Below are 25061 nucleotides of genomic sequence, written 5' to 3'. Positions count from 1 at the left end.
TGTCAACATTGTGATACAAAATGATGCAGTGACATTTCAAGGCCTGACTTCTCCTTTACAAAAGTGCACAAGTGCCATGCAAACCAAGTTCTACTTTAATTCATTCAATTTTAATTTAGGTTCTCCAAAATTTTTCCTTTTTTATTATTATTATGTCAACTGGTTCAAAAATAATAAGAACCACACAATCATGTTTGCTGTAGAAAATCTCTCAGAATTTGTTGGAATAAATTTGAGAACAGACTCAACAACTGATATAGCAAAACAGGAACTGAGGATAAAGTGCAGTTACTGAAATTTAAATAAATTCAGGTGATATGAGTAGACATTAACTGATAGAATTTAGGTCAGCGTTGAAAAGTAATGGACTGAAGCCTAAACAAAATATTATAACTAAGATAAAAAACCCTCAATTATCTGTTTGTGTTTCAGTTGCTGATAAAACTTTATTTCCTGTCACAAACCAAATTAAATGACAAGAAAGCCTGATTGCAACATTTTCAGCATTTCGTATTTTAGATGAGGCATGTTGAATAAACTGATACTGCTGTTGATTTTATTGATACATTTCTTAGAAAACGTTTGAGATATCAATCAAACCAGCTGCAGCAGGGTTGTCTTATTTAAAGTTTGCTGAAATCGTTTTGACTCACTGTGCAGTCGTTTACAGTCTGGGTAAAGACTATAAATATTCTACAATTATTACAATTATTTTTCATGTTCAGCAGTTTTTTATAAACTTGTTTGTGTTTGCGCTAACTTATTTGCTTGGTGTTGTTTATCATTATTTTACTTCTCCTTCCAGTTCCATGACTTCCCCAAATAAATTATTTCAAATAAATCTCACATTAAAAAAATAATCAAATTGTAGTGCAAAGGAACAGTGTGGGAAACTATATTTGTTTTATGAATCTCTGCTGAATATACATTTTGGTAAATGTAAGAATATCAAATTGAAAAATGACAGCTGAGGTAACAGATTCAATTTACACCACTGATGCCAGAGTGCAAGAGGCAGATAAAGGAAGTGTTAGCAGTTTGAAATGGATGAAGTGAAGCACATTTGAATAACTGATTTGCAAAATGAAAATTGAGCAGGAGGGAAGCAGGAAGCAGAAACAGAGCAACCTGACACTCTGCTGTAAAAACACTTCCTGTAAGCATCATAGAAACCGTGTTATCAAATGGAAATCAAATGCATATAGCTTGCCCTGGTTGTAAGGTGTATTTTAGAAATGAATCATAAAAAGAATAAGGTGAGGACATTTTCAAGATTAGAAAGTGCCATAAAAATAGTGCAGGAATCATAAACACTATCAGGGAATGTTTGAACGTCTTAAGCTTGGAACTAATATTATAGTAATTGTATTCTATAGTCATGTTTCAGCTTATCAAAACATTTCAAATTATCAGTGTTCAACAGTTAATCAAAGTCTGCATAAAAGGATTTGGTTGCATGAAAAAAAGTAGGACAACACAGCATGTGACATTTCTCTATTATTGGCAGGGTAATTTGCATGCAGTTCCTCTGCATTGGGCTCTGACTATTATTTTAAACTATGGAAAGACCAAACTTTCTCGTTCAGGCGGATCTTCTGCTGTTTTACATTTTAGTTGGGTCCCTTTCTTTCTATCAGACAAGAACTTGTGTTACATTTTGACAAACAATCATAGTCAAATTTAAAATTTTTGTCACCAGTAGAGTAAGGAAGGATATGCACACAGTAGTAAACTAAAGTATTCCCATCACATTAATCTTTTCACATTTTGATTTTATTCTTTTCACTTAACCTCACCACGTCATACAGAATGAACGGTTTCCAGTTTTTTTTTTCTTGCAGAAAACATGTAGTAGACACAATAAACCTGTGGAAAAAGATTGTCTAATCAGATGAGACAAAACCAAGCCGTTCGGCGTACAAGCAAAACAATTCGTGTATGGACAAATCCAGCTAAAATATGACAATCACTCCCTGGAACTGAGCAAAGCACTATGACCTTGTGTCAAAAACGTGCTCGTATATATTTAAAAAAGATGCTAATAAAAAGCACCAGCAACATCGCAGCTTAAAACAAATATTTCTTACATATTCAAGAACTGCAAGGTGCGTTCCTCAAATCAAATAATTATTTTAAATGAATAATGAAGTGTCGTTATTTATGATAAAAAACTTTGAAGCGCAGTCACCTTTGACCTTTGACCTACAAAAAGGAGGAAGAAGTTAGCAACGAACGTAACGTCATTTGATAATTTTGGAACTAGCAGTCTACTTTGTGCATAGACACTTACTACACGTGTAATAGGGATATAAAATATTTCTTAAATAGTATTAAAAATTAATCCACCTAGTATACATTTGTGGCATTGTTTGTGTTGCCTGCCTTTTGTTTTCTTTTCATTTTCGTTGTTAGCAAGCTAGCTAGCGAGCTTGCTATCTTTAATTAGCACGAAGTTACAGAGGTTTAATTTTCGACAGAGGTTTTTGCCAACACCCGACAGACAATATGATCGATAGCGAAGACGAGCTGGTGGTTCTGACGGACATCTCGTCTCCGTCCCTGGATGCGTTTAAAGACCTGCTACGAGAAGAAGGGGTCGGAGAAGCGCCGGAGTTCACGGAGGGACCTCAAAACCCTGAGCTCCGAGGTTTGCTCACATCACCTGTAGAACCATATGTTGTTGTTAATGCATCTGTCATTTAAGGCGAAACACATAAAAAAAACTGTCCAGTTGTTTCTGCATTAATAATAACTGTTAAAGATATTGGTAACTGTACAGTTTGCATACTTCAGAAAAAAATAGTAAAGCATAATGACACAACCGCTAGGTACAGTTACCCCCCCCCCCAAGGTTGTAGTTTGTAGCTCTACGTCAACCATATTTTCCCAAGTAAAATTAAAAAAGTAAACATTCCAGAAATGACGGAAGTAAGATGTTAAAAGTATTTGATGAAAAAACTACTCAAGTACTGAGCAACTAATCGAAACTTAAATCATTTAATATTTAAAAATGACATCAGATGAATCAAAACATGCAGTTGGAAATGTTGGTATTTTAAAAGACCAAATGAAAATAATTTAAGTAAATATAACATATTTACAAAATCAGGCAAAAGAAAAAACAACATTTCAGATTCTTTTTTTTTCCAATAGAAAACTTTTACAAAAACTGCAAGTGTGTTTATATCTGACAATTTTTTTGTTTAAAACAAGCTTGTTTTTCATTCAGTGAAGTTACTCACAATGGGTAGAGGATCCAGAAATTTTACTCAAGTAGCTGTACTTTATAATAAAGTTACTCAGCTAAAGGTGAAAGGTACAGCACAGAACCTTTCACCTATTGTTGTCATGTTTATACCTTTTACCATATGAACACGAGAACAGTTACATCTACAACAGAAAGCTAAAGGCTTGTGTTGTTATGTTTGAATGAAGGACCCAAGTAACAAATTAAACTTACAGCGAAATGCCTCCTGGAAGACAGAGAAAAGGGAGCAAGGACCAGGAAACAGAATAATGGAAGGAACCTGTGATATGAACGATGAGAATAGGAAGCTATATGTACTGCAGCCTGAAAGCCTTATAAAATGGAAATAGAAACAGCGGAGGGAGTGTGCAATCAGAAGAGAATAAATTATAATAGTTTAATTTTAATGCCACATTACAGTTCAGTTTCAGTCTAAATATTTATAATAGAAATAACTTGTATTGTCCCTCATTGAGGAATTTGGCAAACGGCTGGGCAATTAAAGAACGTTGATTCACACAAAGATAACAAAATTAAAGACTACCGTAGTTGTGGGTTTAAATAGCATTTCACTGGTGATGTTTTCCAGTAACAATTACTCAGTAATATTTTTACATTTCCTGTCTACTTAACATCTTTTAATACAAAACCACGGTGGGCCGCCTCGGCGCCTCAACCACCGGGCTCAGCAAGTTTTCTGGGGGGAAACCCTGATTTCTATAGTTATTATTACAATAAAGCTGATAACAAGGAGTTTAAAGACAACGAATCACACATCTGAAAATACTACTTTTTTTAAAATCCAAAATATTAATGCCATAAATCAGAATATCCATCCATCCATTTTCTAACACCCTTGTCGGGAAGGGTGCTGGTGCCCATCTCCAGCTAACATTCGGGGTGAGAGGCGGGGTAAAATAAGAATGTCTTTTTTAATTTTGTATATTTACTTGGTTCTCTTCTGTTTTGCGACAGCTGGCAAATAAAATGAGGTAGAATCACATCAGAAAGTACACTGTGCTCTCTAAAAGATGCTGGAACATTAATAGTTCCCAAAAAGTAAATAAATGTCATAAATAATATTCTGTTTCCATGTAGAGGACGAGCCGTTGGCGCTGTTGGCTGACGTTGCTCTGGCGCCATCGTGCGGCAGGTCTGTGTCCTGCAGCTGCCCAGAGGTCAGTGGGGTGACGGGGAACTTGCATTCAACCCAGCTGCAGCTCCAGTTCTTTTTAAGCAGAGTGGACGACTTGCAGGATAGCCTCGTTAGTGGGTAAATGTCGGAGTGATGATGATGATGATAGACTGATTTAATTTGTCTAGTTTTCTCACTTCACTGGGTTTTTGTTCTGGCAGGAATAGCCATCTAGACAGAGAGGCTCTTGCTGCTGCAGTTTCCAGCCTGCTGTACACCTGTCAGCCTTATTTTAACCACCTGGAGTCCACAAGTCGGAGTGCAGTGTCACTGTGCGCCCATAAGCCAGCTGAATTTTGTTCAAAGGTAAATGTTTCCTGGAAAATCCAAATTTTACTTCATGTTGCAATAATAATTTCAGTTATTTAGCTATTTTTTTTCTCTATGAACTATGTCCATTCTAGCTTTTTTGTGAATAGGTTACATACTACTTTGTGTTGGTCTTTTCCATTAAAAATCCAAATTTAGAGCTGTTTTCTAGTCTTCTACATGCAGGGCCGGCACAAACCTTTTTGGAACCCTAAGTAGACTTTCATTTGGGGCCCCCCATATCACCAGATCAGCACCCGATGCTTCATCATTTATTATATGTGTACCAACAATAAAAATAATATGGAAATGTTTTTTTTCATTCATAATTCCATTTAGTTTGTATCATCTAATGTTTTCACAAAAAAACATTTGTACTGTGAAACACTCATGTCCCAAACTGAAATGAATTAACTCATTAAACAAGTTACTAGCCAAAAAAAAACACTATTCTAAATAACTAAAATTAAACAAAAATTCTAATTCTAAATTAACCAGAAAGTAAGTAAATAAAAATAAAACTAAATCATCAAAATTCTAAGATTTAACTGAAAATAGAGAAATGGCTCCTACAATAATAAATAAAATGATTAATTAGTATAATTATATAGCAATTATTATTGGCATTACTATAATTATAATTTAACTTACAATCCAGCTATTGGATTTAATTAATAATTTATTACAATTAATTGATTATAGTTATTAATAATTGCTAATAATAACATTAATAATAATTGCAGTATTAATTAGTATTGCAATAATTATTTGTAATGAATTACATAAATTAATTTTTTATAATTAAATAAGCAGAAACCTGTCCATGTGCAGCTCTGTGGATTGAAATCAGTCGTTTCAGAGTGAAACATTGTTGACTTTGCATCGCCGCTCTTTCTGCTTGCAGCTGTTGAGCTTCTCTCAGCAGCTGTGTGACAGGCTGGAGCAGCTGCTGCTGACCTACGCCAGCTACGATCTCATCAGTTTGGATGAGACCGAACCCAACAGGTAGATTCCAAACCCGCTCGATTTTCTGTGACCGCCTGACGCCATTTAACCCTTCGTGCTCCTTTGCCTGCCTCCCTCCAGCATATCTCACTTCTGCGTTGGCCAGGTCCAGCTGGGCCAGATGAAGGTGACCGCCTTCCGTTACTGCAAGCCGACGCCGTATCTGTCCCGCGTCGACACCGGGGTTTACAAACGCATGCGCTGGAATGTGGAGAGACTCCAAGAGGATCATCGGCGAGGAGAGGACAGCGAGGAAGAAGAAGAGATCCAGACTGATTAGTGAGTCTGGAGAGTTTATTTGATGTGTGTTTGTCACTTAAAGGAGACCTTTTTCACATTTTGCTCGTTTTTATACTCCCATCTGGATCTCAACTGCTTCTAAGAAAAAAAAGTCCACAAAAAAAACAACACAGAGATGTTTTATGGCAGCTAGTTAATATTTTTTGGTGTCTGGAAAATGAGCCTTTTCAAATACCACCTTATTGTTAAGTCACATTCCACTGGCACTCCACCGTTACCTAGCAACCCCAGGCAGAGCCCAGCTGGTTACTTGGCAACCCAAGCTGAACTCCGTCCTAAGGGGCGTGGCCAGCAGCAGTTTATATGGATTTAAAGAGACAAGAGGCTCTAAAACAGCTCATTGTGAAAGGAGATCAAAACTAGACCAAAATCTCATTATCTAACAATGATTTTGTGGCAAAAATGTACTGAACATGTTTTTTAAGCACACAAGCCAATCCTAGCCTGTTCAAGAAAGTATAATAGGTGACTTTTACTAAGTGAGCCGTTCAAACTGCCTCTTTCAGCTACTTCCTGTGTTATGAGGACATCCATAACACACACGCTGACCCAGACTCAGAGAGCGAAGACGCCTCTAACGATAACGTGGTGAGGATGTGGTCCATCGGTCAGTGGGTGCAGGTGAAGCCAGAACGGACTACAAACAATATATACGACTGGTAAAGCTGAAATCAATCAATATGCAAATTTTTCTTCGTGCCTAATTTGAGATATTTTTTTTAGGAAACCACAATTATTAAGCCAGAGTTCATTGAAATGGTGGAAATGCTTGAATTTCAAGGTTTGGAAAATGCTTGATTTATGAATGGAATCCTTATAAATGCCTGACATTTTTGTAAAAAAAATAATAATTCTATCTAATGTCTGATTAAAAGCTTGAATTTGGAAAATGTTACTTACGGTTGAACCGGTTGCATTTTTTTCTCAATGTCTAAAGCTAAATCCTGCTAAGCTTTTATTGATTCAGGTTAGATAGAATGATCTAAATTATTATTATTTATTTTGCTAAATGGCAGAAAACTTAACTGTATACTGTATATTGTGGTTAAGCATTTGATTTGAGCTTTAAGATACTTTTGCCTTAACACAATTTATTTGGATTGTTCCAATATAATGAATATTTACCATTTCCAATGGCCTCAATTAAAATGTAAGAAGCAAAAGTTATGTCAAACGTTATTGAAACTGCGCAGGGAATTGAAACAGTTTTTTTCTTTTCGTATACTTGTCTTGTTTTTATCTCCAACGTGCTTGAAAACGTACCTTGAAAACGCTTGAAAAACACTAGATTTTCACTGAGGGAAACGTGTGTGAACCCAGCATGTTCTCGCTGTGGTTTCGTTTCAGGATCTTGTGCGAAGTCCCCGAGGCCAGCTACCGCAGGCTGCTGTTCCTGGGCCGCAACGAGCCGTCCAGCTGCACGGCGACGGACTACCTGCAGCAGCTGCTGCTGACGACGTGCCACGCTGACTGAGCTCAGGCCTGCAGGAGGAGCACACACACACGCACACACACACACACACATCAGTTAATGCACGGTAGCGGCTGTTGCTTGGATAAAACCTGGAGTGTCAGGATGTAGCTTTGAAGCTATCAGGCTAAACCGATGCACACGGTGCCCATCAGAAGTTTCATCTGAATGGTACGATAATTTTGGGCTTGGAAATAAAGATTTGAAAGGATTTTCCTTTCCCTGGATTGAAGATACAACTTAAAGGATTTTTAAAAACTAACTTTTAACATTGTGCGGAAATATTATATCGATATGTGAATTATAGATTTACATTGTTTTTGTAGCCATTAAAATTGGCCCTGGCTTCATTTTTGACCTGTTCTCATCATTAGAAATGAGATTATTCATTTGGTTTCCTGGAAAGGACTCAAGTTTTAACCACCTCACTGCAAAAACACAAATTCAAAGTATTTCTAGTGAAAATGTCTCAGTACCCTTGAAATAAGGCAAAACTAACTTACAAGAAACTTAAGCAGGCAATAGGAGCTTGTTTAAGTCAATAATTCCTTAATATTGATGAAGAAGTTCCAGATTATTTCACTTATAACATTTAAAATAACCTGCTAGTGGAACTAGTACTTTCTTACATTCAATATTAATGAATTATTGACTTAAAGAAAGCCAATATCTTGCCGAAACGTTACTTTTGAGTTAGTTTTCTTTTATTTCAAGGGTACTGAGGTATTTGCACTAGAGACTAGACGGAACAAATACTTGGTAAGATTTTGTGTTTTTGTGGTGTGTTTCAGAAATGTTTTACGATGTTGAGGCCTGGAGCGTTTATGAAGCTTAATGTTAGTCGGATAAAATCCTTACCAAACCATTTCTAATGTTTTGGGGATATTTGTTCTGCCGAAACACTCGGTGTCAATCGTAGGTTGAAGAGTTTCTAAGTTGTCCTCTTCATTTCTTCCTCCATGTTGTGCCATCAGTGCCCTCAGCATGATGCTGACATTCATTTAGGTCGTTTTCTAATTTTTCTGACCTAAAGTTAAAAAGCAGCACCAACGTTGAGTGAAAGTAAATTTCTTTTTACAAATGTTTTTTTTTACTGATTTTACCGTCACGTTTGCTGCTAAACCTGTTCTTTACCAATTTGTAAAAATAGAACTGTTCTCTGTTTGCAGATCGTTTACAGCTGTTTTTTAAAAGTTGCTGTTTGGTGCAAATAAATCCAGACATGTTATTAAAAAAAAACCCAAAAAACAGTATTTTATTTACATGAAACATTGCATTGAAAGGATTACAGTCACACATTTCTCAAAAAAACCAAATAGAAAATATCACCATTTAAACGAGCTGCCATCATTTGGGCCCTGGAGGAAATTGTCCCGTTTACTTCCCTTCAACAGGTTGGTTTTAGTAAACAGGCCAAATTTGATGTTTTAATAAATTAACATCTGAGTGAAGAAAATAACTGATCCTGAGAAACAACTGCAGTCCTTTTCGGGCCACTTCTATTTTCCTTAAACTATTAAAAACTCACCGCTTCTACATGGACAAGGGAAGGCAATATAAGTATAAAGAATAACACCTATAAATCATTTAGTAGCTACTCAATAAAATCTATATAGAACTCTGCTGCTATACTTCTAAAACTCTTGACATAGAAAAGTAATATAGACTCTGCTCAATACAGTGATCAGTCTTTAAACGGCACAACTACAGTTACAGAAAACGCTACATGAACCTGGTGGAGCGTCTTGGATCAGGAGTCTGCAAACTTTACTGAATCAAATGTAACAAAACCTTCAAAAATAAAAATAAAATAAAAATCAAAGGTTTTCACGTATGAAAATTTATCGGCATTTTTAAACGTCCCCGTTTTATTTTTCTGTTTAGATTGTAAGATAAAACATTCGCCTAAAAATTAAGGTGGATACATTTCCTTATGTAAGATGCTGAAGTTTTAATAAGTGAAATAATCTTTTAGTGGAACTGATACTTTTTAATCAATCTAAAGACAACGTAAAACTTTTGGTAAGCGTCTACTTCAGGAAAATTGTTGCCATTTTTAAAAATCCTGATTTTATTTCGGTTTTTAGAGCTTAAAATAAACAAAAGCAAAACATTTGCAGAAAAGAAACTTATGGACACTGAACAAAACATGATTTCCAACTTATTGACAGAAATAATAGACCTAAAACAATATCCCAATAATTCAGTGTCATTGTGTTGTGGAAAGAAAAAAAAACAAAAAACGGTTTAATCATAATTTATTATTAAATGTATTTTTAAAATTGATTTTTATAAAATCAACGTAAGCCCGATTTTTGAAGAGCCATTGAAGGTCTAAAAGCGCTGCAGGTTGCAGACATTAGTGACATTATCCCCAGAGGGGAAAAAGAAAGAAAGCTGGAAATAGTTTTTGTCTAGTTAAAGTCAAATCAGTGCATTTCTAGACTGACGGACCAATTAAAAAGTTCCAGGTTTAACATGAGCACAGACTGACAGATGCGCAACAGGACAGTCCAACATGAAGAGATAAACAGCTGCACAGGCCAAGCACTCTGCAGCTTTTCACAGTTTTAACAACAATCAGAAGACTTGGAAAGTTTCGGCTCACCTTCAAAGCAAAAGCCGTAGAAAAGGAAAACAAAACAAAAAAAGAAATCTGGAAAACTCTTTCCTGAAACTCTTTCCTGCATCATCGACGATGATGAACTGTTTGTTTGTGCTTCGTTTCTTGAAGAGATCCAATCACTGCAAAAACACAAACATTCTGACACTACAAAGTATTTTTGTCTGCTTTCTTGTGCACATATCTTAGTGTACTTTCAATATAAAACTAAACTGACTTACAAGTTAACAAGTAACATTTAAGCAAGATGCAGGTTGTTGCAAGGCAGTAATTCCATAATGTTGATGAAAAAGTACCAGCTCCACTGTTATGGTTATTTCACTTATAACACAGAAACAATATCGTATTATAAGTCAAGTAATCTGCCAGTGGAATTAGTTCTTTCTTAAAATTAATATTAAGGAATTATTTACTTAAAACAAACTTCTATATCTTGCTGAAAAGTTACTTGTATGTTAATTTGCACCGTGTGCTAAAAATCGCCAAGTTGAAAATACTTGGGAGCCACAATTTGTATGTTTTTCAGTTAAAAACAGGAAAATAATTCTATTGTGAAGTTTTTGCTTTTTAGCTGCTCTGAAAGATTAACATGTAATATTTTATATATAAAAAGTCATTAATAGGGTCTCAAACTTGGACGGTTTCCTAAATTGTTGGTTAAGACGTCATGTTTTAGTTTATTCCCAGCAACAAAAATGAGAACAGCCTTTGACAATACTTAACCGGATTTAGTTTATTTTAATTATTTGATTAAACTAAATTTGTTTTGGAGTAAGAAGTCATTGGGAGATTTGTGACCCTACTTACTACGAACATTAAAATAAAAGCAACAAAAAACAACATGGCTAATAAAAGACCAGGACCACTCCTTACTACTCAAAGGGGCGCAAACGGCCCCTGGACCACACTTTTGACACCCCTTCACAAGAAACTAGACAAAAACACTTTGGTAAGTTTTTGTGTTTTTGCAGTGCACAGACTTTCAAGCTAAGGACGTCTGATCCACCAGAGGTTTCCTTTTCAAACCAGAGCAGCACAATGAAAAATAAAAACTTTCCAAAATTAACTTTAAATTGCATTTAAGCAGTAATATATCTGAAAACAGAAGAATTAAGGCCTTATCAGAGCCGCGCTCCAGTGTTTCACCAAAAAGCTAATATGCAGATTGAGATCAAACATTACGTTTGTTTTCTTTAATCTAAGAAATAATCTACACCAGTGGATTGTGATCAACAGGAAGTCCCTCATACCCACCTGATTTGGTCTGATACTTTTAGATATATTTATATAACTTCAAGAGTTTAAGTGCAATCTGCTAGAAGAACAGTAAACTAAGGATTCAAACAGTCTCGCCTTTCATTGGATGAGGAACCGAACCGGTGAGCTCGGTTCGGTCGTATCCAGTGTCCAGTGTTGATGAGCAACACCTTCCTGTTGTGACCTCACGACTCGACGCGTGTGAAGACGAGCGAGTGGCGCCATGATGCGTTCGTGTGCGCTCAAGTTTCTGTGGGAAACATGAAGCCCGACGAGTCAGACACTATAAGCAGAGGCAGTTTGTGGAGCTGAAGAAATCACTTTTAGAGCCGAGTTTCAGTCTGTTCACATCAAATATGAAGCTTTCAATAAAAATAAAAAAAAATGAACCCGAACTTATTAGATTTTTATATCCTGAAATCTGCCAACAATTATGCCTCTTTTTCCAGAGCTGAATCACCACCTACACTGCAAAAACACAAAGTCTCACCAAATGTTTAGTTTCTAATGCAAATATCTCAGCTCACGTGAACCAAGACAAAACTATCAAGTAACTTTTCAGCAAGATATAAGAGCTTGTTTTAAATAATTAATTCCTTTAATATTGATGGAAAAAGCTCTAGTTCCACTTATAACTAGGGAAAATGTCTCGGTATAAGTGAAATAATCTGCCAATGGGACCAATACATTTTCATCTATATTAAGGAATTATTGACTTAAAACAAACGCCCGTATTTTTGCCGATAAGTTACTTGCGAGTTAGTTTTGTCTTCTTCCAAGTTTACTAAGAAATTTGCACTAAAAACCAGACCAGAGTACTTGGTAATTTTTTTTCGTTTTTGCAGTTTAAGAGCCTTTATTGGGTGTAAGAAAACCCCAATCTCATCCACAGTGGGCCTAATCCAGGATTAGCTGACAGCAGCTGAACGCGCCGCTGCTGTTTGACAGGTGTTGTTGTGGTGTTTACGATGCCTTTAAGTGCCTTTATAAATATACGGTACACAAATGTTTGGATTGGAAGCTCTCAACAGGCAGAAGGTGGTAAAAAAAAAAAAAAAAAAGGGACAGATTTTATTTTTTTGTGTCACCGTAATCAACTTATACAATAAATAAAGGCTGAGTAGAAAAATGTTCACACTTTTTTTCACTCTTCTGGGTAATTTTTTGCTGAATAAAAGTCAGATTTGCTCTCAGGCAGAATCTGGTCTCCAGTTTTTGCAAATGTATGCAGCATTTTTCATCATCAAAACCTTTAAATCCAAACCGTGACAAAATGAACACTTGTTTTTCACTGCAAAAACACAAAATCTGAATCCGTTTTATCTCGTTTCTAGTGCAAATATCTCATTAAACTTCTAATAAGACAAATATAATGTTCAAGTAAATTCAGCAAGCTCGTTTAAAGTCAGTAATTCTTGAATATTTAATCAATTCCAATGGCAGATTATCTAACCGACGATGTGAGAAAATTGTCATGCTACAAGTGGGAAAAAAAATCTGCAGGCAGCATTAGGACTTTCTATAAATATTCAAGAATTATTGACTATAGATTGCTAAAAAGTGACTTGTTGGTTTTGTCTTATCTGAAGTGTCAAACTGCATTTGTCCCAGAAATTAGATCAGGAATCTGCAACATTTACCAAATTTACCTTTAGTTCAGCTAAATAAGAGCTGCAAAAATTGAATGATCTTAAAAAGAAAGAACGAAAAAAAAAAAAAACTTAAAACTTTTTATAAATATCCACTTCAGGAGATTTGTAATTTACAAGAAACTTAATTTTATATTTGTTTTTAGGTTTTAAAATAAAGAGGAAAAGGAAGATTGATACATTTCCTTCTGTGGGATTGTTAAATTTATGGAAAATAAATAAAAAAAACATAATTTCCAACTTAAAAATATAGTACATCTAAAACAATCACTGGTGTTTTTAGTGTCATTATGTTGTAGAAAATTTATTCCCTACGTGAGAACAGCTGTTTAAACCAACATTTGTGATTAATTTTATATTTTAAATCATTATTTGTTTTTTTTATTAATATATGAGATTTATTCCGACCCATTGTTGAAGGTCCAAAGTTGCAGACGCCTGAACTAGACATAAATACTGGGTAAGATTTTGTTTTTTGCAGTGTGTGTTCTCCACAACTACCCCTTAAAGCTGCAGTATGTAACTTTTATTTTTTAAAAACCCAGAAAAAACCCAGAAAACTTTTTTCTGTTTTTTTTTTTTTTTTTACATATTTGTTAAAACTTTCACTGTCGTGATGGTATAATACGAGACGGACAAAAAGTAAAAAAAATAAAAAATAAAAATTGAATAAAAAAAAACTGCTTTTCCTTTTCCCAATGCTAACTAGCCTGAGCATCCATGAAAGGCTAAGCTAGTTGTAGCATAGCAAAAAGTAACAGGGAATTAGACTAGCTCAGGCTAGTTAGCATGGCCACTGATGTTAGTAGATGAGCATTTTTTTCTGGAATGTTGTTTCTCACCATTAGTTCATTCAGCATGTCGTACACAAATTGATTGACGGCACTAATACCCTCCTACTGGCTCTGATTCGTTTCTAGCACTGGGAGAAGGCAGAGGAGCTAAAAAGGTTTTTTTTTTTTTTAGATTATCCGTCTCGCGACATGGTGAGTTTCAATAAGAATGTAGAAAAGTCCTTACAGTTTAAACGTTCCACATGCCGTGACGTAATGTCATGAGATGGATAATCTGTCAGAATTAATCTAGCTCCTTCCTTAGCCACTATTAGTATCTGAAGAAATGCACCGCTCCCGGTCAAAAACAACCAATCAGAGCCAGGAGGAGGGTCTTGGCGCTGTCAATCTACCTGGTATGTGTGCTGCTAAATGTGCTAAAGGTGAAGAAACAACTTAACATTCCAGGAAAATCGTTTATCCACCAGTCTGAGCATTCATGACAGGATTTGTTGTGGTGAACCAACTGTGGCATGACAGAGAGAAAGGGGAGAATGTAAACAGCACATACATAAGCTTGATTGACAGCACTAAGACCCTGGACCTGGCTCTGACTGGTTGTTTCTAGTTAGCATGGCCACCGATGACGGCAGATAAAACGTTTTCCTGTAAGGGTAAATTGTTTCTCATTGAGCAACAAATACATGAGGACAGCGCTAAGACCCTCCTCCTGGCTCTGATTGGTTGTTTTTTTTCACAGATTATCCATCTCAGATTACACCATCCTGACGTCCGAATAGGTTTAGTAAATATGTAAAGATTTCTAAAAGTTACACCCTGCAGCCTCAGTGATGAGTCTCTAGCTCCACCACCGTCCACTCGCCCTGTGGCGAGCTGCCGGTGGCCTCAGGGGAGAAGCTGCTGACGGAGGTGACGGTGGCGGACGGAGGAGTGAGAGGGGGCAGCAGACTGGGCCAGAGGCTGCTCTCCAGGGGGCTCAGAGTGCCCCCCGCCCCGCCAGGCAGCAGCAGCAGGGAGGAGCACCCGTCCCCGTTGAGCAGCAGCGTCTGGTTGATCAGCTGCTGGACAATGTCCACCTTCTTCTCCCAGTCCAGGTCGAGGGGCGGCGGTCGCTCCGGAGACGGTCGGTCAGAGTCGCAGCTGGGACACATCTGTTGGTGTGGATCCGGTCGAGGTAGGGTCGGGTCTGGATCCGGGTTCTGCTCCGGGGTTTCTTCATCTTCGCTGCTCTCCAAAGCTTCATATATGGTGCACAGTCCAGACGAAGGGGACAGCAGTGCAGTCTGGGATTTGTTGGACTGCTGCAGCTCTTGCTGCCACTGCATTATCTGCTGCCTCTGCTGCAGCTCCTGCTGTTGCTGCTGCAGCTGCAGTTCCAGACCTCTCCTCTGCTGCAGCTCCTCTTCCTCCTTCTTCCTCCTCTCCTCATCCGCCTTATTCCTCTTTATTTCTTCTTCTGCCTCGTCTTTCTTCTTCCTCTGCTCCTCCTCCACCCTCCTCTTCCTCTCCTGCTCGGCCTCCTCCAGCGGCCGGCTCTGCTGCGCCCGGCGCTGCTGCAGCTCCAGCAGCTGCCTCTGGTGCTGCTCCAGCCTGCGGAGCTGCGGGCTCAGCGCCTGCTGCCCGAGGCTCCGGGGCGGCAGGTCGGTGCAGGTGAGCTTGGGCGAAGCGGCGGCGCTGATGACGGGTTTGACGAGGTCGCAGAACGTTCTGGGGTAGGACGAGTGATCGCGGCGGTGAGGGTGTGGGATCGCCGCAAAGCCTGTTAGCGACGGGAAACAAGAAAACTCCTCAGAGTCGGAACACAATGACTGAAAAATGTGTTTTCATCAGTAATCCAATTCAAAAAGTCAAACTCTTTCATAACAGGGAATAAAATGATTGTTAGTTCTCAAATTCACCATCTCAGAAAAGTCTATATAACAACACACTGCAAAAAAAGTTGCAGTGTATTTGGTATTACAATTATTTCAGTACACTTAAATTAAGACAAAAACGTAAAAGTTTTTCAGCAAGATATAAGAGCTTTATTATTGAAAACAGTTTTTAAAAATACTAGTTCCACCAGCAGAGTATTTAAATTGAAATAAGAAAAATATCTTCTTATTAAACAAGTTAAATAATCTGTCAGCGGAACTGGTAATTTTGAAAAGTATTCAAGATCAAAACAAGCTCTAAAATGTTGAATACTTACCTTGAACTTATTTTTTATTCTAAATCAAGTGTACTCAAATGTTTTCAGTACAAACTAAACAAAATACTTGGTAAAATTTAGTATTTTTGCAGTGCAGGCAAGGCGAGTCATAAACACTGAAAACCTTACCAAGTATTTTTGTCTAGTTTCTAGTGCAAATATGTCAGTACACTTGAATTAAGATAAAAATAAGTTCAAAATAAAAAGATATAGGAGCTTATTTTAAGGGGATCATTTCTTTATTTCACTTTGACATTTTGTAAGTGTTATAAGTGAAATAATCTTCAAATGGAAAAAGTACTTTTTCATCTATATTAAGGACTTAAAACAAGCTTGCAAGTTAGTTTTGTCTTATTTCAAGTGTACTCAGATATTTACACTAGAAAATAAATTTGTACAATTGAAATATGCGTTTCACTTTTTGAACTAAATTGCTGAAATAAATTGTTATTCATAGAGAAACATCTGTTGAGCAGCACAGAGACAAACCACAGCTGTGTAAGGAGGAGCAGAAGAATGCACTGCAAAAAAATAAATATTACCAAGAATTCTTGTTTAGTTTCCAGTGCAAATATGTTTAAAATAAGACAAAAATAATTTGGGCTTCAGCTAGATAAATATGTTTAAGTTGACAATTCTTTAATATAGACAAAATAAAGTATTAGTAGATTTTTTCAAAAGTCAGCCAGTACTTTACCTATATTAGAGATTTTTTCTTTTTTAACAGAGAAAAAAAGCTTATTTATCTTGCTGGAATGTTACTTCTGTCTTACTTTAGATGTAGCAATATATTTGTAGATGAAACTAGACAAAAACACTTGGTAATATTTTGTGTTTTTACAGTGTGAAATAAAGAAGGGTGTCCTCATACTAGAGGAATAGTGAAAGGATTGTGAAGCCAAGCTCAAGAGTTTTTCCAGTTGCCTGCAGCCCGGAAACAACCAGCAGTAAACGGTTTTTTATTTTATTTTACTTATATAAACAGAAAACTGTATTTTTGTGCAGCAGTGACAGAACAAGCTCATTATTTATATAGAGAGACAAAGTGAGGTGATTGGGGGTGGTCAAGTGTTGGGGAAATTTGTGCAGAGAGCAAAAGTGCAAACCCATTTTCTTTTCTCAGAAATGAGACCCAGAAAAGAAAGACTTCAGTGCAAAAAAAAAAAAAGAAGCCAATCTTCCTGTATATGCAATCAGCCCGGTGAGACATGGACACCCACAGAGACGCTCTCAACCAGCTCAACAACAAATCAACCGTGTATAAAGGTCAGTTAGTCCACCTTCGATGCATGCAAAAGCTCCCCCATGCATTTACAGACATACAGAGAAGCACAAACAGCTTGGCTTTACCTGGGAAACATTCACAGCTGGATGTCATTTCTACACAAAAAGCCCCAGAGCCGAGCTATTTGGCTGACCCTGAATGCATCATCCTATATACATGAGGTGCAACTCATTGTGCAGCGGTGACATGCAGAAGCTCAGTGCAGCAAAAACCCCCTAAACAAACAAACCAACAAGGAGGCATAACAGCAACAGACCCGAAGGGAGGGAAATTACAGCTCTTGAGTTCTGTAACGCAGCCAGGCGGATCCTGAGGCGACCCGGTCCGGTGGAGCGAACGGTCAGCTGCGTTCTTCTGGTCGAAGTCACAGATCGATGGCGTCTTTGTTGTGGTCAACGGTTTTGATCTTCAAGGTTTTACAGGAAAGTCACAACTTGTGGAAACGGACATGAATACAAGTCGACATGCGGCGGCATTTGTTCAAGACGTTTTATTCAGCAAAGGATGTTTTAATTTATTTATTGCAGAAATGATTTTTAGTATTTTCTAAAGAAAACCGCTCAGGCATTAACAGGTGAAGAGTTTTGACTTTGGGGGATTTTCATGTAGAAAATGCCAAACCAAATATTTAACTAAACCTAGAGATTCTGTAAAAATCACCTTTTGCTTCACTGTACTGACGTCAAGGAGAGATGAGCTTTTCACATGTTGGACAAACCAAAAAATGATCAAACATAAACTAAAGGAATGCAGTTACATTTTTATTTAAAGGAATCGAGTTATTCATTTGGATATTTTAATGCATTTCTAATATTGTAGAAAAAGGCTCAATTGTAAATGTGACTACATGCTGCAGGTCAGCTGGCTGATATGCCACTGCATTTTTCCCTTGCAAGCCCAAAGTACATGGTTTTTAGTGAACAATGGCATAGAAAATAACCACTTATTAAAAGGGTAAGAATGTTTTAAAGGCCAAAGAAAGAAAACTTTAAGTAGCAGGAATAATTGTTGCTTTTATGCTGTAATTCGAGGGTATCCAAAGTGTGGCCCGGGGGCCATTTGCAGCCCCTGCACTGATTTATGTGGGCCCAATTGGAATTTAAAGAAAACATACATCTGGCCTGCCAGCACAGAAGGCTGCTTCAGATAGACTTTATGTGTAATTCTGAAATAATTAACTTTAAATGTTCTTACAATCACCTTTGTCTATTAAAACCAAATTGGCTGCAGAATTTGCAAACTGTGGGTCTTTGAATAAGACAAATGTGCAAAACCCCTTTTTTCAGTTTTGGATTTACAATACAAAAGAAATGCAACATCTGTGTTTAAAAAGTCTGTCTCGTTTTCCCTTTTTAACATTTCATTTGTCCTGCAGGTACTTTTAAGTTAAAGATTTTTGACCGTGTAAACTAAACTAAATAAAAGCACGTAATTATTTTAAAGATTTGGTTCTGAAATACTTTGATTTTGTTGCATTTTCACTTCATTAACAAACCTCGATGATCCCACACAAACAAATTCATGCAGTGCAATTTGCTCATTTCAATAACGGTACAGTAAGAATACATGATGGTAAAAAAAAATCTAATCTTTATTTAAAGCTTTAATGTTCATTATTCCAAAGGAAAAGGAGGGGAGAAGTTGTTACAATCATAAGTGCAAAAAGACTTGGTTAAAGAAAAGTACCTATGTAGAGTAAGAGCAGCTTCAAAACAGCAAACAGTCTTATTAGTTCTGCTTATTAAAAAACGTACAATGATAAATGTGTATGGAATCGTGTTAAACAATTCATTCCACAGTTGTTTTGATATGTTTTCACTGTAAACAGATGAGTCACATACATGCCACATGATTCTGCATCAGATAAAACAGACACCAAAAACCCAGCGCACGTCGATTAAAGGTAGACGCACCAAGCTATTGCACATACAGGAGTTACTTAAGACAAATGCTCCGAGTTTAAATATGACAGAGGAAGTGCCAATGCGGTCTGCATTTTCCTTTTTTTTTTTTGCTCTCTGATTTTCATTGATTCAGGTTTGAATACATCCACCCCCAGAGGTTTATACAGACTAGAACCATCACTACGGTGTGGAGAGGAAGCTGAGGGGTCAAAGGTGAGTTAGCGAGCTCTGCTACTATACATTACCTGCAAAAGAGTCCTCAGTCTTTTCACAGACAGTCGAATAGTACGGGGGCTGGATGTCTTCTGCGATTTCCTCCGTCTTCACTGTGGCGTCTTCAGATCCAGGCAGTTCCGTCTCGACGCGCTCAGCCGCCTCCGCTTCCTGCTGCTTCCCACACTCGATGTACTCTGCGGCGCGGCACTGAGCGTCAGGCTCCAGGTTCAGGCCCGGTTCCTTGGCCTCCTCCGGAAGTTCCTCAAGGGAGAAGATGCCGGGGCTCTTGATGCAGCTCTCGCCGGTGGACTGGGCGTTGGAGTTGGAGTTGGAAGCTGTGGTTACGGAGTCGAAGTTGTAGGACGCCAGTGAAGCCGCTGAAGGTGGAGTGGCTTCATCGGCGATGAAACTTTCCACCTCCTCTCCCTCTTCCACGGTGGACAGGCAGCGCTGGGGCAGCGGAGGCTGCATGTCGAAAGTCAGGTTGGACACTAGTGGACACTTCAGCGATTCGTCCAGCTGAGCTTCTCCCTCCGTGTCGCTCGCCTCATCTTCCGTTACAGAGGAAGAGGAGGGGTTGGACGTTGGCGCTGTCGAGGGGCCGCCAAGAACTTCATCAGCAGGCAGAGTTTCAGGTTCAGCCTCTTCCTCCTCCTAGGGATGCAAGTTAACGATTACTTAAAGAATCTTGACATCTCTTAGCCTACTGAATGGAAAAATAAAAGTTGGAGAAATGTGAAACAATTGCCCATGAACAGAAATATTCATATAGACGTACAGTCTGTAGATACTCCCAAAGAATTAAGGATACATTTAAAAATAAATAGAAATGGTTGAGAATTTAAAAAATAAAAGTGAACTTCTACTCCTTTTTGGACAAGTACAGTAACTACAGTAGGCAGAAATAAAAAGGCATAGATTTCTGCCCAAAAACTCAGTTTTGAGATTAATCTAAAATTTTCTAGAAAACCCATGGACACTTGTGAGCTCCAAAAGTCAATGTGTGAGAAAAACCTTCAGAAAATGTCCAAATATTTAATTTATTTTCCTTTATGAGCTGAAAATGTGTTTTTTTTTCTAGAACATTTATGAGGTTTTTTGCACATTTTCAATTTTAGGAGCTCAAACGTCCTAGCTTTTTGGTGGAAATAGACTTCATTTTTCTTTCTAAAGTGTCCCTAATACACAGTCGTATATTTTTATTTATTTTTTTCATAAAGCTAGGCTGAATGAGCGATATTAAGGTAATAACTTAATGAGTTTGCGACGTGTTTATATTAAAAAAGAACCTACATTTTACACCCCAAACCGGACTCTGTTTTGACCGTTTCTCTATCCCCGCCATCTTTGATTCTCCATCAGCTAGCTCCGCTTAACGATCAACATTAGTGCCTTGTGAGGCCAAACAATGACACTGAAAGAATGTCTAAACGGACGTTCTTAGTAAATCGATTTTGACTAATTTTAATCCAAAACTGTTAATCAACAACAACATCCCTACCTCCTCCTGCTCTCCTCTCTCCACCTGAGCGTCCTGACAGTCTCCATCCGGCTGCGAGGAATGCGCCAAAGCTTCAAAAATGTTAGCTGGGAGCTTCCCTTCCTGCTTCTGGTCGCCCTGGTCTCCAGGTAGGGCCGTTTCCGAGGCTGGACCCACCGGTTCCAGGTTCGGAGGTTCGTTTGGCACCGATGAATGATGGCAGACATCTTGTCGTTCAAGAGCAGAAGGTGCAGATCCTACGTCCAGCCAGGTCTGCGCTGCGGATTGAGCTAAAGCCTCGCAGTTTGCAGAGGCTTTAGATTCTTCTGGAATGTGTGATTGTGGCGGTTCTTCCCACGGAGAAGCGAACGGGTTGGGTTGGTCCCACTGGGCCGCTGGTGCGGAGGGCAGCACCGGTGGTGGCGGTAGCGGCTGTAGGACCCGGTTCAAGTTATCCAAGTTGTCCTCCGCAAAGTCGTCCTCATCCGCATTTCCGTAGCTTTCTAGTCCGCTCTCCGTCACGCCTTCGCTCGCCATTTCCACGTCATCATCGTCCTCATCTTCGTCCACGTCGTTGTCATGCCTCGGTCTGCGCGGCTCGTCAATCCGCTCCGAGCCCACTTCCATGTCGCACACCCGGTCGCTGTCGTCCTCATCTTCGTCTTCGAATTCGTTGGCGGGAATGTCGGGAACCTTCTCGAAGTCGGGGGAACCCACCGAAGCCAACTCCATATCGATGGCTCCTTTGAGGCTGCCGTCTCCGAGGTCGTCCGTGCTCTCCGTGCCCTCCAGGACGCCGGGCGCGCTCAGCTCCGACGCCCCCTGCTGGCTCCCGCTCACATCCTCCGAGTCCAATTCCGAAAGCAAGGCGCCTCCGGCTTTCCAGGCGGCCCTGCTGACCGGCCCGCCGGACCCGGGACGGGACTCTTCAGTCGGCTGTGTGGTTCCGCTCATTTCCGACACAGACACCAACTGGCTTCCCTCGCGCTCTTCCTCATCTTCCTCTTCATTTAGATTAATAATAGCAACCTCTGTCTGTGCAGCGGTGCTTGGTTCTGTTGGGTTGACATCAGGTGTAGAGGCGGTTTGATCCGCTTCCTGAGGGAGGCGAGCAGAAGAAGAGGCCACGGTTGGTGATGAAGGCTTGGCTGGGGAAGAGAGCTTCTCTGGCTCAGGAAGCGGCGCGGCACGGTCCTCAGATTGTTCCTGAAAAGGAGGAGATGTTGGTGGCGATGTTGTGTTGATGGGTTGGGCCACCTCCTCTGGTTCTGCATCCCTTCCCTGCTGGGTTTGGACCTCCTCAACAGCAGAAACTACAGCCGCTGTCGTAACCTCGGTTACGGTGTCTGCTACCTGAACAGATTCAGCTGCTGTCGTTGAAGGAGCTGCAATCTGTGGTTCGGCAACAGGCAACGCGACTTTCGCAGCTTTTTGTGTGAAAGGCGAGACGGTCTGAGTCGGTTTGTTGGTTCCGCGTTTTGCTGCGGGGGTCAAAGGTCTGCCTGCTGGAGAACAAGGTGGAGTTCGCCCAAGTGGTGGTCTGGTTGACTGAGGGAAGCGAGCCGTGGCTGCAGGTTTCTTCATTTGGGTCGGTTTTACCACGGATTGAACTTTGCCCAGCGACGCTTTAGGATCGGCTGCCTTGGTTGCCGTTGGAGCAGAGGTTGGTTTCACTGCAGTTGTAGTTTTTGATGTTTCTTTCTTTTTGGCCACAGGTGATGCTGATTGTGTTGTAAGGGGTTTCTTGGCAACTGCAGCAGAAGGTGGTCGACTAACATCTGGAGTAAAAAAAGGCAAATCAGTTTTATATTTTCAGAAAAAACATTAACTCTGTATATAAATACATGTACAGTTATTTTATATTAATAAATTGGAAAGCATCAATTTAAATTCATTAGATGGTAAAATGTTTTCTTTATTAAGGTGGAACTGTTTGGCCATATTGATCATAGTTACATTTGGAGGAAAAACTGATGCAATGTATGTAAACGTCTGATTTCAAGACATTAAAAGACGTCTCTCATTATTATGACATTTTGTGAATAGATATAATTTTGCTAGTTCTAACTAAACTAAAAAAAGATTGGTCTGATTTAACTTTAGGCAGAAAACAATTTGCAAGTAAACTTATGGTTTACTTAAAAAGTAATTTTTTATGAATGATTCACATTCCCCTCTAGTCACTTAATAGACAAACTGTGATAAATATTTGAAGCTTTTCTTATTTTACCAATTTATTTACCGACTTATTGCAGTATTTTCCCGTTTACCACATAAATCAAAAGCAAATCACTAAACCAAAGAAAAACCTGCTCCACATGACATGACTTTCTCACCTTTATTAGCAGGATTTTTATTCAGCTGTGCTCCTGCGCTCCTGCCAGCAGATGGCGCTGCAGTGGCTCTTGAAGAAGCAACTCTTGAAGTCGCAGTGGTGGAAATCTTTGTTGTTGCTGCAGCAGCCGGCTTTGAGAAGGTGGATGTTGCTCGAGATGTTGACGGACCTGCAGCAGGCCTGAAAGGAAATCAATTTTATTAGAAAGAAAATGCAGCATTTGTAGCAAAATGTGACTTTTTTTTTTTTAAATGTCCACCTGCAAACTCCAGTGAGATGAAAAATAGAGAACTGAAAAAGAGAAACAAGTGATAGGATAACATCTGAAGTGTTATTTTGTCTGAAGTAAATCAAAAGAAAGAAGGTGGAGTAGAAAACATCAAAAGAAACAGAGGCTGTGGGTTGACGCATTTTACTTACAATATTCTCTGAGACATCCATTTCTAGTCTTCAACATTTAAAGCAGTTACGTTTATCCTACAGATTTGACAAATAAATTAAACATGAGGCTGCCTTTGTGGCATCTGGACACAACTGAATCAGCTGTGTTCAAAAAAAAAAAAAAAAAAAAATCCACAAATCTTGAATGCGTTGAACTGGGTATGAAGTATCCCATATTCTTTAAAGCAGAGTGTGTGAACATTTGAACCTCAATTTTTAATCGTAAAATTGACTAACAGCATTTCTAAGTGCTTCATTTGGAGTTCAAGCAAAGAGTTGAAAATTTGCTGTATGTTTGAGTGTTGAACTAGTAAGAAGTCAAAACACTTCTGGATACATTGATAAATGCAATGTGAGTTTTGGCAAATAAAAAGGAAAAAAATTGGTTAATTTAATATTTAAGGTAAAAACCACATTTATTAAGCATCATTAGACTTCTGCTATTTAGAAAAGACAACAGAGGAAAAAGTTATGAAAAAAACAAAACCAGTGTTTCATACAGTTTGTTTTTTTTAATCCATCTATGCAAACTCAATATAGAACAATTCTAGGCCGGGATTCAAACCCATGACCTTCTTGCTGCAAGGCAGCAGTGCAACCAACTATACCACAGGGCAGTCCTTAAGTCTGTCCAGTCCTGAAAAAAAAAAAAAAAAAAAAAAAAAAATCAAACTCTAAGCTTTAGAACTGCATGAAAACGATGTTTTCACTGCATTTTATTACCAAGTCTGACATCATCGAGTTTCTAAGGTAAATGAAAATAAATTGACCGCCTCCAGTTCCAGTCCGCAAACATTTTTCTGGTTTAACGCACCTGATGCAAAGCAATGGTTTATTACTAAACCTCTGCAAAAGCTGGCACGCTGCAGAGGAAAATGCCGTAGCCTATAAAATTTAGATTTACAGTCTTTATTACCTTTTGGCTACTTACTTTTGTCCTTTGGAGTTTCACCCTGAACAGAGACACTAGAAGTTATTTGACTTCTTGAAAATGTAGCTTTTTAAATCTACAAATATGACAACAGGAGAGCCAAATATATTCACTCTTATAAAAAAAGTACAAATAAAAGTTTCTTGGTACAACAATAGTCTAGAATTGATTATTTGAAGAATTAATTAATTGGAAAATAGCTCAAAGTTGTAAGCGGAAGTTGAACTCTCCATGGGAAATTTGCAAAAAAACAAAAGACATTTTGTGAGGACTTTTTTGATGCATCCAAATAAATAAATAAAAAGGTTGTGTATCCAAGAATGAAAGTTCATTATCAAAAACATTTGTGTCTCATATTGATGAGATTGACTGTCTAGCAAATGTAGGTTGCCCTCTTTTTGAATTAGAAGATGATAAAGAAAAGGTTT

General features: G+C 38.5%; 2 protein-coding genes across 3 annotated transcripts in view; one reads left to right on the top strand and one right to left on the bottom strand.

The window, feature by feature from the left end:
* The first annotated feature begins 1981 nt into the window (after window positions 1-1981).
* On the top strand, window positions 1982-12500 carry lg04h19orf67 (linkage group 04 C19orf67 homolog). Its single transcript, XM_044115410.1, has 7 exons — window positions 1982-2647; window positions 4346-4520; window positions 4604-4748; window positions 5656-5756; window positions 5838-6035; window positions 6563-6715; window positions 7404-12500. The coding sequence occupies exons 1-7, from the start codon at window positions 2506-2508 to the stop codon at window positions 7528-7530; spliced, it is 1041 nt and encodes a 346-aa protein (XP_043971345.1). The 5' UTR covers window positions 1982-2505; the 3' UTR covers window positions 7531-12500.
* Window positions 8759-25061, bottom strand: part of si:ch211-214c7.4 (nucleolar protein dao-5) — a 34322-nt gene continuing 18019 nt past the window's right edge. Inside the window, exons 4-8 of one of the 2 annotated variants that reach the window (XM_044115409.1) lie at window positions 23263-23441; window positions 20948-22704; window positions 19476-20100; window positions 14927-15609; window positions 8759-11657 (exon numbers count right to left, since the gene is read on the bottom strand). In XM_044115409.1, the coding sequence (XP_043971344.1) occupies window positions 11490-11657; window positions 14927-15609; window positions 19476-20100; window positions 20948-22704; window positions 23263-23441 (3412 nt within the window). In that variant the 3' untranslated portion in view covers window positions 8759-11489. Of the gene's footprint in view, window positions 15610-19475; window positions 20101-20947; window positions 22705-23262; window positions 23442-25061 lie in introns of both variants that reach the window. The other variant, XM_044115408.1, reaches the window with a different exon arrangement.

The sequence above is a fragment of the Gambusia affinis genome, linkage group LG04 (genome assembly GCF_019740435.1).
Source record: "Gambusia affinis linkage group LG04, SWU_Gaff_1.0, whole genome shotgun sequence".
In the NCBI taxonomy this organism is placed as follows: Eukaryota; Metazoa; Chordata; class Actinopteri; order Cyprinodontiformes; family Poeciliidae; genus Gambusia; species Gambusia affinis.
This window is presented reverse-complemented; position numbering and strand designations above follow the sequence as displayed.

Coding starts and splice junctions, on each gene's coding strand:
- lg04h19orf67 (XM_044115410.1), top strand. CDS start 2,506: ATGATCGATAGCGAAGACGAGCTGGTGGTTCTGACGGACATCTCGTCT. Junction 4,521..4,603: donor CAGGATAGCCTCGTTAGTGG/GTAAATGTCGGA, acceptor TTGTTCTGGCAG/GAATAGCCATCTAGACAGAG. Junction 6,036..6,562: donor GAAGAGATCCAGACTGATTA/GTGAGTCTGGAG, acceptor TGCCTCTTTCAG/CTACTTCCTGTGTTATGAGG.